Source organism: Mesocricetus auratus, unplaced genomic scaffold, assembly GCF_017639785.1.
Source record: "Mesocricetus auratus isolate SY011 unplaced genomic scaffold, BCM_Maur_2.0 Super-Scaffold_100010, whole genome shotgun sequence".
NCBI lineage: Eukaryota > Metazoa > Chordata > Mammalia > Rodentia > Cricetidae > Mesocricetus > Mesocricetus auratus.
In genome coordinates, this window is record NW_024429194.1 from 52531204 (window position 1) to 52544900 (window position 13697).

Genomic DNA, 13697 nt, shown 5'->3' on the forward strand with positions numbered 1-13697 from the left:
TATAATTTTTAAAAAGGAAAAAGGGGAGGTCTGTGTTAGAATGGGCTAGGTTGAGCTGGTATATTTTGATTGGGCTTGTTAAACTGAGCCAAAGCTTTTGATTGCCTTGATAGCTGGACCTTGGTGATCTGCCTCAGGAGGAAGGAGTGGCCAAATAAGGGAATAGACTTTGGAGGCTAGGACTAGTGTCCTTCACTAATTACCATGTGGGAGACAGTTTTTTATTGAGATAGGAATTAGATTTTGTGTTTACTAATTGCAGTTTTGTACAGTGTCCAGATTTTTTTCTTCCCTCTTCAAAGAAAGTGCTTGTTTATTTTTGTTTTTGAGACAGGGCCTCACTATGTAGCTCTGGTTGGCTTGGAGCTCACTGTGTGGATCAGGCTGGCCTTGAATGCCTAAAAAGATCCACCTGCGGGCTGGAGAGATGGCTTAGAGGTTAAGAGCACTGACTGCTCTTCCAGAGGTCATGATTTTCAATTCTCAGCAACCACATGGTGGCTCACAACCATCTGTAATGAGATCTGGTGCCCTCTTCTGGTGTGTAGATGTACATGGAGGCAGGGTGTTGTGTTTGTAATAAATAAATAAATCTTAAAAAAAAAAAAAAGATCCACCTGCTTCTGCCTCCAAGCTGCTAGGACTAAAGGTGTGTCCCATCATGCCAGCTAAAATGAAATATTTCTAATCATATCTTCATAGTTTGTAGTCTATTAAAGTTATATGTATTCTTGAAAATAGGAGTAACTCTACCTTTTAATTATTCTAGGGTCTGTTTCACCCAGCTCGGAAAGTCAGAGATGTGTATTGGAAAATTTACAACTCCATCTACATTGGCTCCCAGGATGCTCTCATAGCACATTACCCAAGAATCTACAATGATGATAAGAACACCTATATTCGTTATGAACTTGACTATATCTTGTAATTTTATTTTGTGTCTAATACACAGCTGTTTCACACCTTAAACTTGCTTCGATCTGATGATATAAACTTGTAAAACATTGCAGATCAGTATAGAGCTGGTCATAGAGGAGGGGTAGAAATCCAGTAGCATGATTTTTAAATAACTTTTGTTTTTGACGTTAAACAGTAAATGCCGTAGTGACCAAGGACACAGATTACACACACTATACTGGAGGGATGTCATTTTTTTATTCATCTTTATGAAGATTTAGAATTCATTCCTTGTGTTTAAAGGGAATGTTTAATTGAGAAATAAACATTCATGTACAAAATGCTAATTTGTGTGTGTTTTTTGGATATAACTTGTAAAATGCAGAACTTTGGTAAAGTATTGGTTTGTGTAGAATAAGTGGCTTTATTTCATTTTCTGTCACCTGGTTTATTATGGAACATAGCAGAACACAGGCTATAAAGTGATGGCCTCTTTGTCAAAAGTCCCTTGTTTTGTTGATGAGAAGAGTACCTTTGGGGTGCTCCCCTCAATGTAGCATAACCATTCCATCACCATAGAAAAGTAGCACTTTCACTCAACTGTCTTGAATATTATTTTGTACTTACATAGCACCTTTCACCTCTTGATTTCTCAAAATGCTTATGAACGGGCATAAAGGATGTATTTTAAATCATGTCCAACTCTTGATGGGCCTGTATTTAGAAAGGGGAAAAGCTTTCTATACTTCAGAACTGTGTTCTTCCTGTTGCTGTCTAAGCAATGCTAGTATAGTAACAGTCTCTGGACTTTTTTGGTAAGCCACTAAATAGTTTATTCAGAAGCAGCTATTAAACACCTGCTGCATGCTAGCTGCTGTCCATAGATGCAGGGGCTGCAAAGGTGCATATGACCTGGCTTTTGTGTTTTGAGCCAGTATAATGGAAGGGGGCATGCTCAGAGTCCTATGTACCAGAATGCTATGCAATGGCAGAAGCAAAAATGCCTAACTGCTTGCTTTGTATGTAGCAATCAGATAATACATTGATTTAAGGGTGTACCATAAGCCAAAAAAGCCCCTTCAGTCCTAGAGGAGCTAAGCATTAAGACTGCACTCTGATGTTGTGGGGCAACACATGAATTGGTTTTCTTTCACTTTATGCCCAAAAGTTCTTGTTTTTAAACCCTTTTTACCCTCATAGTTTTGTCTCCCTCTGTTTGTACTTCTGTGGATTCTTAAGGGAAATAAGTTCTGCCATCAGTGTGACTAGCGTATGACTCTGCTGCTCTCAAACTTCTAGGAGCACTAGGCAGTTTGTGCCCCTATCAACAAAGAAGTCTTCTGATGGAAGCTTAGATGAGAAACAGCTTCTGCTTTGCTTTTATAAAATTGATACTGAATATTAAATGTTCCCAGGCAGGACACTGCGCCTTGCTCCTTGTATGTGGTCTGACTTATCATTGTGTAGGAAAATCAAACAAATTCCCAAACCACTTCCTGATCTTAATAATTTTCTAGCCATGCCCTATGCACTTTTAAATATTGCTGTTTTGTATAGTAGATTTCAAATAACCCTTGGGTAATAATTAATCTTGAATTGAATACAGTTCTCAAAGTTAAAATTTGATTTTAAACCATTCTTGAGAAAATTTTATTAGCATAAGTTTGTTGAGCTCCTTGCTATTTATGGGAAATACATTTTGCAGTAGAAATAGAGATGAGAGGAGACTGTTTACCCCTTGAGTGACATTTTGCTGATGGAGGTAATTTAAGGGTGGATAAGGGGGAAATGCTAAAGGCTGTGATCTCAAGATTTTGACCAAATACTCAAAGATTTTTGGATTGTTTAATGCTCTTATTAATATGGAAAGCATTTTGTGATAAACCCTTGTGAAAGATGTTATGCGAAGTTTTAACTATTCTCAAAGACCTTTAGCACTTTGTTTTGATGTTTCTTAAAGCAAAACTTAGGCAGGAGGAATTAATGTTCTTCAGGGGACAGAGGGTGGGTTTTTTTCTGGGCTTTTCCCCCCCCTGTGGGCCATTGCCCTTTGATGGAATTAATTTCTTTGGCTGTTTGATTTTTTTATATTGTATTTTTAAAATTTGTTGTATGGTGCCCTGTGAGCATCATGTACCACCAGATAAATAAAATTTATTATATCTAAAGTCTTAGTATACCACTTCTTAATCTTAGTTGACTCTGTATGGTAGTGTACTGTGTATGCTTGGTTGTGGTTTATATAGAGCTCTTTTGGTTGTTGGCCAAACAAGTGAAGTTAAATGTTAGGAAATGTTTTTTTTTTTCTACATGAAATAAACTGAGGTGGGCATGGTGGCCCAGGCCTATAATCCCAGCAGAGCCTGGAGGGTTGCAGGTTTCCAAAAAGTCAACAAAGTAAAACTAAAATGAGTTGAGAAAAGATAATTGCAGCTCTATCAGTTAAGTAGTCTGGTTCACGTTTCCAGTGGCATTTACATTTTGTGAGTTTAATTGAAGATATAATGCAGCAATCCCATAATTACTCTTTCCACACTAACATTTTAGGCCAGATAGATCCTGGGGCTAGGAGGGGAGGCCTATAAATACACCTCCAACTTCTGGCTTAGGTGCCAGGGACCACCAAAAATGCCTCTAGGCATCCTCCATTGGGGGAGTAAAATCCTCCAAGGTTGCAAAACACTCAGCTAGCTTCAGACTTGGGGGTTTTTGAAAGGGTGACTGAGACCTTGTAAGCTCAGGCTAACTTAATTCCTTGTGGTCTTTCCTCTACCTTCCAAGGGCTGAGACCACAGGCTCATGCCACTGTGCCTATCTGGTCTCAGACTAAGTAGGACCCATTTCTGGGATATGTTTAAGGCATTTTGTTTTAAGCAACAATACCTGAGGTAATGCTTAGCAAATACCTAAGACACCTACTTTGGGTAAATGGCCATATAAATTCTGTGGAAAGTAAGCCATGGAAACGTGTTCAGTTGTCTGTCCTCAGAGTATCTTATCTGTATGGTGAACTTGGAGTCGGTGCAAGACTTCAGTATCAACAGCACCTAAGGAGGCTTGTTGCTTAATTTGGGCTGCTGTTCACTTAAGATCTCCAAGGTGATAACATAGGTAAGTTTGACAACATTAGAACTTGATCTTTTTAGACTTCATTTAACCTGCTGTCTTACTGTGTACTCGGCCTGTTTAAGCTGCTTTTTTTTTTCCTTTGGTTTTTCGAGATAGGGTTTCTCTATGGCTTTGGAGGCTGTCCTGGAACTCGCTCTGTAGACCAGGTTGGCCTCCAACTCACAGAGATTCGCCTGTCTCTGCCTCCCGAGTTCTGGGATTAAAGGCGTGCGCCACCACACCTGTCTTTAAGCTGCTTTTATGAGAACAATCTAATTGATCTTACAATGCCTTGAATAGCTCATGTAATCAGTCCATGTAACCTAAGTTAATCCATAGCTTTTTAATCTTAAATTTACGTACTCTTCATGCTTCTGACCCAGAATGTATGTGGATGTTGCTGAATACAGCTAACAGGTTAGAAGCAATCTTAGACAACAAATAATTGCCATGAATATTGGGAGCAGCCTGTGGATACAGCTTGATAATGTATGTTTGTAGTACGGAGTGATTCTGGGTCACATGGGGTCAGTAAAGTTACTTCTTCCCTTGTTAAAAAAAAATCTTACTAAAGATTTCTGTGCCAGGCGGTGGTGGCGTACACCTTTAATCCCAGCACTCTGGAGGCAGAGGCAGGTGGATCTCTGTGAGTTTGAGACCAGTCTGGTCTACAAGAGCTAGTTCCAGGACAGCCTCCAAAGCCACAGAGAAACCATGCCTCTAATCCCCCCCCCCAAAAAAAGGAAAAGGTTTCTGTAAAGTGTCTCTCATTCCTTACCCATGTGGTACTTTCCGTGCTGTTCAAGAAATAGAAAAGACCTTTAGGGACAGCAACAAAGAAACAGGGAAAGGTGCGGATTTAGACAAGAGACAGGATAGTAATTACAAAGAGAAGACAAAAGGAGAGAAAGAGTTCAAATTTGGGCCACTTTTAGTCAAATTAATTCAAGAGGAAGTCTTTATTCCTAATGCAACATTGGCATATTTAGTCTTTGAGGTTATCTGTAGTGCATTAACCAATGCAGACATTTGTATAAGAAGCTGTGGTGACCTCTGGGACCTCTTTGGCCAACAGTAACAATCTATAGGAGGCAAGAAGGCAGTGTGGCTCAACACAACTCAATTGCTGGTGTTGGTTCAAACCGCAAGTTTATTTTATACACATTTAAGCACAGCACAACTTGGTAAAAAGTTTCCTGGGAATTCCTAACCCTGTGTACACAATAAAGCACAAAGTAAGCTAAAGGTTGGAAATAACTATGTCAAAACTCTTTGTAAAGTGCATGATGTTGCCAAGTCTTTTCTTAGCTATTCTGTTATTCTGGGTAGATAACTGGTTATGCCTCCCTGTTTTGAAGAAACAACCTTGTGTGTTTAATATCACAGGTTCCCCAGTGCTTATCTTCCTATAGGAAGCTGTTGAGTTGAGCGTGACTTGCTGAGAATTTAGGTTTGTCAGGCAGTCATGATTTGTAGGCCTGTAGTGTTCATGTTAGAAAATTTGGAGATTTGCTAGTAGTATATTTTGGATATTGTGACATGTTGGATATACAGTCTGATGGATAAATTTAGGCAGGCATATATTTATAGTGCTGGGGATGGAACCCAGGACCTCAAGTACGCTGCAGATGTTAAAGTTATCTGAGTGGCTCTAGGACTGGGGCTTCATCTGAAGTGTTAACCTGGAAATTGCTAGGGAAATTGTTGATTCTTTATGTAACATTACCTCCTTTCCCCCACAAGTTAAAAGTTGAAAAAAATTTAGTAGTATGAGCACCTGTGTAACTTCCATCCAAATTCAACAGTGTAATTCAGTGAAGCAATCATCTAGTACTGAAGACAGATTTCAGGCTAGGTAGAATGGAAGTTGATGGAAGTAAATAAAGTGCAGGTCACTCAATTTGTGCTGTTCTTAGAACGCTTACTGCTTTGAGAATTCTGTACGTGTGTATAATGTGTTCTGATAAAGTTCATCCCCATCCCTTCCCCTCCAGTTTCTCCTTTCTCTGTCTTCCCACTATTTTCCTCTTCCAGGCTGATGTGCTTTCTTAAAGCAAAAAACCCACAGAGTCCACATACTGCCACTATTGTACCAACATACATACTTTCCCAAGGCAGTGTTTATTGCAGCTTATGGCGTGCACAGTTGGGTAAGACTGTTAATGACTTTACTCCACTGCTAGTATGCATAGGACGGGAAGACCAGTTTTGGGTAGGAAGAAAAAACCCAGTCCTGATTCCATTGGGTAGCAATGACAGGTGATAAAAGGAATTGTAGTATGGGTTTTCATTGCTGTGAAGAGATTATGGCCCTGACAACTCTTGAAAACATTTTAATTAATTGCTTGCAGTTTCAGAGGTTTAGTCCATTATGATCTTGAAGGGGGGAGTATGGCAAGATGCAGGCAGATGTGTGGTGTTGGAGCTCAGATTGCTACATCTTGCAGGCATCAGGAATTCGACTGACTATCACATCAAGGAAAGCTGGGGAAAAAGACCCCCACAGGGACACATTTCCAACAGAAGGTGTGGCCCAGATTAAAGATGTGTCCTGCAGCCTCAAGGTCTTGATTAAAGGCATGTGTCATTCAGCCTCCTCCTCCAAGACCACACTTCCTCCAACAAAGCCATACCACCTAATAGTGCCACTCTGAGCTTATGGGGGCACAGTATGTTCAAAATACCACAGGGATGGAAGCACCTGTATGTGGAAACAGATAGCAAGAGGACCCCCACGGAAGTCCTTTGCTAGAGGCAGGCAGATCTCTGATTTCAAGGCCAGCCTGTCCTGTACAGTGAGTTCCAGAACAGCCAGGGCTGTGGAAAGAGACCCTGTCAAAAAAAAAAGTTTATTTTTATAAAACTGCTTTTTCCAATAGTTGGCTAGGCCACTGGAATGAAAGTCCTTGTTGATTGTCCAAGGCAGTTTGAATGTACTTGGCCCCCATAATCTCATAGGGAGTGGTACTATTAGGAGGTGTGGCTGTGTTGGAGTAAGTGTGTCACTGTGGTGGTGGGCTTTGAGGTCTCCTTTGATCAGGCCTAGTGTGACACTCAGACCACTTTCTGTTGCCTGCAAGATGCAGGACTCTCAGCTACTTCTCCAGCACCATGTCTGCTGGCTTGCTGCCATGTCTCACCACGATGATAATGATGGAACCTCTGAATTGTAAGCCACCACCTCAATTACATGTTTTCCTTGTAAGAGTTGCTTCACAGCAGTAGAAACCCTAACTAAGATAGTGTCTGTCCATGATACTTTTCCTGCTACTTCCTATTTGACAGTGTTTAATAACACTGAACCGCAAATGTTGACACTTGTGGTGTTAGCCAGCCTGGAGGAGCCAGGCAGCCTGGTGGATCCCCCTCGGCCTTTTCTGTGAGGGAAGAGAACAGGGCGTCACTACAGCAGAGGTGACTGGTTGATTCTGACTTTAGTCCTCTAGGCCTGCCAGTTACTGGCTGTGTGACCTTGGGCAAGTTGATCTGTTTTCCAATTCATAAACAGGCTTAATAGTTTTTTCTTCAGTCAGTGGTGGTCTTAGGTGAAGAGGCACTGCAATAATGTTTACATGTATCTCAACATCCTGTTGCAATGTTGAGAGCATTTCTATTGTCACGGCTTTTTTTTTTATTGTGTTTAATTTAGAAACAGTCTTATTTTACATATCAGTCCCAGCTCCCTTTCCCTCCCATCCTCCCATGCCTTCCACTGACACCCCCCCATCCCACTCCTTATCCACTCCCCAGGGAGGGTGAGGCCTTCCATGGGGGATCATCAAAGTCTGTCACATCATTTGGGGGAGGGCCTAGGCCCTCCTCCGTGTATCTGGACTGAGTAGCCCTTCATGGGGAATGGGCTCCCAAAGTCCATTTGTGCACTAGGGATAAGTACTGGTTCCATTGTCAGAGGTCCCATAGACTGCCCTGGCCTCCCAACTGACACCCACATTCGACATTTAGGATTTCTCTGTCATCCCCAGGACTTGCAGCATATTTTCCAGCCTGGGTTAAGCGCTTGAAAAGTAGATAAAACACTGAAGTAGCATTATCAGAAAAGAGTGTCAAAATGCAGCTGTAAGGCCGTTCTCTGTGAGGTCAAAGGACAGCTTTTGTTCTGTGGTTAAGGAAGGAGCCTGAGAAGGATGGCGGATTTAAGTTTAGCCTTCTAAGGAAAGCTAGACCTGCATGTGTGTTTTTGAAAGGGAGAATGCATAGCTTTGGAGAGGGAAGGGAAGTGAGAAAGTTTGGGCTGCCTAACAATTGTGGGTTGAAGAGCAGATGAATAATGAGAAATGGGAGATTAGATGAGGTCCTAAGAGGATTAGAGTCAGAATCTTCTGAACTTTCATGAATGAAACACATGTCAGATTCAGATCATGAAAACCTCAATGCCATTCTTTAAATTTTATTGTACAGACAATGGTAACCAGTGACAATTCAGTGTTCATTCATTCCTCCAATATTTCTTGAAGAATTAACATTTTTCCTATTACCCTGCCCCCTCCCTCTCTCCTCTCTCCCCCGCCCCCTCTCTCATGTGGAGATCAGAGGACAATTTGTAGGAATTGGTTCTCCACACCTTGTGGGTTCGGGAGATTGAACTTAGGTTGTCAGGCTTGGTAGCAAATTGAAACTTTTGTCTTCCTTTTACTTTACTCGGGACACAGATCAATAGTAGGGCTGCATGCCAATCATGTAGCCTGTAGTCTATGGGGGCTCTAGGTTTCATCTCCAGCACTGAAAACAAAATGAGACAAAAACAATTTATTGACTAACAAAGGAATCAGTCCTGATTTGGGCTTATAAAGTGTGTCAGTTAAGCCAGACATACAGAAGTGCACATTTTGTTTTTGTTTTTGTTTTGCTTTTTCGAGACAGGGTTTCTTTGTATTGTTTTGGAGGCTGTCCTGGAACTCAATCTGTAGACCAAGCTGGCCTCGAACTCACAGAGATCTGCCTAGTAGTGCATGTTGGTAATCCTACCACTCTCGAAGCAGAGCAGGAGCACAGAGTTCAAGGTCAGCCTTGGCTGCAGAGAGGTTCTCATCATCAATAACCAAAGTCAAATTAGGGAGTTGACACAGTGGCTCAGCAGTTAGGAAGGCTTGCTGCTCTTAGGAAGGTTCAGTTCTTGGCACCTGTGCAGCTGGATCCCAACTTCTGTGACTAAGTGATCCAGTGCCCCCTTCTGGGATCCCAGCATACATACACTTATGTGCACATATTCACACAGGTATAAATAAAAATAAAATCTTAAAATATCAAATATGATGTCATCATGGGGAGCTTGCTTGGCAAAACGCTTGCCTGGCATGCACAAAGCTCTGGGTTCAGTCTTTAGCACCAAGTAAGCCTGTTGTAGTAGGTGCTTGTAAATCTAACCCTCAGGACATGGAAGCCAGGGCAAGAGTTCAAAGTTACCCTGGGCTACATGGGTAGTTTAAAAAGTCTTTTATTGTTTTATGCGTATGTTTTCCTTGCACTTAAGTGTGTGCCTGGTGTCTGTGGTCAGAAGGATCAGCTCCTGTGGAGCTGGCTGGCCACAATGTGGGTGTTGGGCCTCAAACCCAGGTCCTCTGCCAGTTCTTAAACAGGCTCCTTTGATGGTATGTGGTCTGGCTCTCTAAGATGCGGCTGCACCTGGGACCCACACTGCTCATCACTCCACATTCAGGCTGCTCTCTACTCCAGTTCCTACCACGGTGGTCTGTGTATGTCATGGCAGTATGGACTGGACCCCTGCTTATCCTCCCATCTGGTCACCTGCTGGCTTTAAGGGGACATACGCTCATGAACTTGGTGTGAAAGCTGTTCCCTGAATTATTTCGGACAGGTTATCGCTGCCAAGTGTTGTGTAGGAAATTCAAAGCACGGAAGTAAGTAGACACATTTTCAAGCAAATAACTCTTAACAATAGTTCACAGGGGTGAGAGCTCATCCGCAGCTTGAGGCAACTGTTTCCCTTGAAAGGCTTTGTTCAAAACATTCTGATTTCTGTAGTGTGCTTAGTTTCCGACAGGGGGCAGCAACACCCAGGAAAACAAAGGCTTGGTCCTTCTAAATGGCAAGCCTGAGGAGAACCATAGTGAATAATTTGAGAAGAAAACAGTTCCAGCAAAGGCTGCCAGGAAGGGTATTCTTTTATTAATTGGATATTCATCTGTAATATTATTTGATATATGTTTTAAAAGAAAGAAGATATTTAAAAATAATATAAACAACAAACTACTTTATTACAAAGATATTTAAAAATTGAGTGCTTATTTTTTTTTGTCAGCATCTAACCATACATAATTTATAAACCTTCAAACTCTGTTGAGCAGCAGCTGGTAATATTCTGTGCCTAGTACCAGGATGAATGAAGCCCCCAAGAATCACACAGCGTCGCGCTGCTCTTAGGTGAGGGAATGAGCCCAGATTCACATGTGAGCTGTCTGGCTCCAAGAACCTGTGTTTTTAGCACTACTTCATCTCCTTCCAAGACACAGTCCCCTTTCTCTGTACATTGAGTTTAAAATTTTATTTTTATCTTACATGTCTGAGGATTTTGACAGCATGTGTGTGTATTCATGTGTACAGTGCCCAAAGAGGGCAAGAAGGTGTTAGAGCCCCCAGAAATGGAGCTACCCGACAGCTGCCAGCTGCTACATGGGCGCCAGGAACTGAACCTCGGTCCTCTGCAAGCACAAGGAGCGCTTGTAAGAGCTGAGCCACCTTGCCAGTCCCTACATTATTTTTCCAATTTTTGAACTTAATTTTTAGTTAAGAAAATAATGGGTTTCGTTGTAACATTTTCATACATGTATCATTGTACTTTACTTATATACTACCCCCCATTGCTCTTTAGAGTGCGCGCGCACGTGCGCGCGCGCACACACACACACACACACACGCGTACATATTTAGAAATACAGATTGTTTGTATAAGAGAAAACACGCATGATCTATTCTTTTGGCTTTGACTTAACTTACCTCCAGTTCCATCCCTTCCCCTAAAAAAGATAATAATTTCATGTTTTTTATGGTTGAATAAAATTATGCAGCATAATACACTAATTTTCTTTATCCCATTATCTATTGATGGGCATCTAGACCAATTTCATACCTTGGCTATTGGAAATAGTACACCAATAAACATGGGTGTGCAAATTTCTCTGTGGCATGTTGACTTATATTCCTTCCCAGGAGTGGTAAAGCTGGATCATTTTGTAGCTGGAGAGAGAGAGAGAGAGAGAGAGAGAGAGAGAGAGAGAGAGAGAGAGAGAGAGAGAGAGAGAGAGAGAGAGAGAGAGAGAGAGATCTGATGCCTGGCTTGAGCATTTGAAACCCAAAGGCACACCCTGTGATATACTTCTTCAAACAAGGCCACACCTACTTCAATAAGGTCACACCTCCTAATAATGCCCCTTCCTGGTGACCTGACCAAGCATTCAAATATATGAACCTATTCAAACCACCACAATCTCCCTCTTAGAAACCCTGCCACCTACAACAGTGACCTTCCTGTAGGACATGCTGATACAGTAGTGGGAGTAACCAGCCACCTTGTGATTGGATTTAAGTTACTCCATGAGATAGAACTGTACCTGATACTGGTAAAGTGGTTAAGAATCTGAGACTAGGTGAATCCTAGGGAAAAACCTACTGCTTTTATTATAATTGAAAATTTATGATTACATCACTTCCACCCTTCCCCATCAGAAACTTCGAAATTTCATGCAATTCTTGAGATTATTTCCTGTCCTGTTTTACAGTCCTTGTTTATATCTTGAAATGTGTTTGTTCACTTAGCTCTCTGATGTCATATTACAGTTTTTGATTCATTTTGATTTGAGTTTTGTGTGGGGTGAGATATAGCGATCTGGTTTCTATCTTCTACATGTGAGCCTTCATTTATTTTCCCTGCACCATGATTAAAGCGGCTGTCTGTCTTTCCTCCAGTGTGTGTTTTGTTTCCTTTGTTGAAAGTCAGGGAGCTGTGACCAGGTTGGTTTTTTTTTCTGGGGATTCTGTTGGATTCCATTCTCCTGGTTTTATATCAGTACCATGCTTGTCTCGTTACTGTGGCTCTGCAGTATAATTTAAAGTCAGGTATTGTGACACCCCAAGCATTGCTCTTTCTGTTGAGGACTGTCCTAGCTGTTTGGCATAATTCGTGCTTCCATGTGGAATGTAGGCTTGTTTTTTCTTTTTGAGAAGAATGCTATTAGAAATTTGATGAGCATTGCCTTGAATCTGTAATCCCTTTTGGTGACATAGTCATTTTCACAATTTGAATTCTGCCAATCCATAAACATGAGAGGTATGCTTATCTTCTATCGTCTTCAATTTATTTCTTCAGTGTTTTCACCACAGTTTTTTTCTTTCACTTCTTTTTTTTTTTAAAGATTATTTATTTATTTATTACACATACAGTGTTCTGCCAGAAGAGTGCACCAGATTGAATTGTAGATGGTTGTGAGCCACCATGTGGTTGCTGGGATTGAACTCAGGATCTCTGGAAGAGCAGTCAGTGCTCTTAACCTCTGAGCCATCTCTCCAGCCCCTTTCTTTCACTTCTTTGGTTAGGTTTATCCCTAAGTTTTTTATTTTGAAACTATTGTGAATAGGAGTTTTTATACTTACGTTTTTTGCTTTTTTGATGATTGCATACACAAGTACTGTCTTCATATCATTTCCAGCCATCTTCCCCCTTCAATTCTTCCTGTGTTTCTCCTGACCCCCTCTCAGATTTTGACCTCTTCTATAATTATTGCTACAGGCAGCTATACCTATGCCTATATTTATGATCCCGTTTAGTGTTGCTCCTATCTACACGTGCTTACGGCTGGCTGCTGGGTTGGATAACACATCAGGGGCTCATCTGTGAGAAGACTCTCTCCTCTCCCAGCAGCTACTGTTCCATCTGTAGCATGAAGATAAGGATGCCTGCCAGTTTAGAATGAGAACCGTGAACAGCGCTGAGATAGCTCGGCTGGGAGAGAGTTAGACTGAAGAATGAGAACTGTGAGTTGAGTGAGTGTCAAGCGCCCCCTAACTGTGAGGGGTCAGTGCACATCTGGGACAGATGCTGTTTATTATTTGGGCCACTATGTATGCAGAATATTGACTTTCTTTGCCTTATTTGGTCCCAAGAAAAATGTGTAACCTTTGGTGTCCTGAGTGCCCTCCTGTGTGCACAGAGAGGAGGTCAGGAAATGGAAACCATGTGGCTCAGACTCAGGCCTCGAAACATCACGTTTCCCCACAAGGAAGAAGAGGAAAACATGCCAGTGATGATTACGGGGAATACGAATGGGGCTGTGCTCCTCAGCTGCTTGTCTTCCTCTTGAGCCATTGTTTCTGTTCTTCAGGCAGCTTAACAGTCAAAACACACTTCATTTGCTGAAATCTGGCAAAAGTGGGCAGAATAAGAGGCTCAGGATGCTGTTGTAAAAATGACCTATGAAATGTAAGGGAGCCCTAAATGACTTGGCCTTGGGCACTGTATTAGCCAGGGCTCTCCAGAGCAGCAGAATTTATAGGATGCATCTCTCTCTACATATAGGAAGGGGATTTATTAGAAGGATTTACAGGCTGTGGTTCAGCTAATCCAACAATGACTGACTGTGAACGCAAAGTCCAAGAATCCAGTAGTTGTTTAGTCCGCAAGGCTGGATGTCTCAGCTGGCCTTCAGCATATGCTAGGG

General features: G+C 41.7%; 1 protein-coding gene across 2 annotated transcripts in view; it reads left to right on the forward strand.

The window, feature by feature from the left end:
* The window catches only part of Sf3b1 (splicing factor 3b subunit 1), a 43094-nt gene extending 40029 nt beyond the window's left edge, over positions 1-3065 (forward strand). For both annotated transcript variants that reach the window (XM_040753611.1, XM_040753612.1), the window contains one exon: positions 770-3065. In XM_040753611.1, coding sequence (XP_040609545.1) covers positions 770-928 — 159 coding nt within the window. In that variant the 3' untranslated portion in view covers positions 929-3065. The remainder of the gene's footprint in view (positions 1-769) is intronic.
* The last annotated feature ends 10632 nt before the right edge of the window (positions 3066-13697 follow it).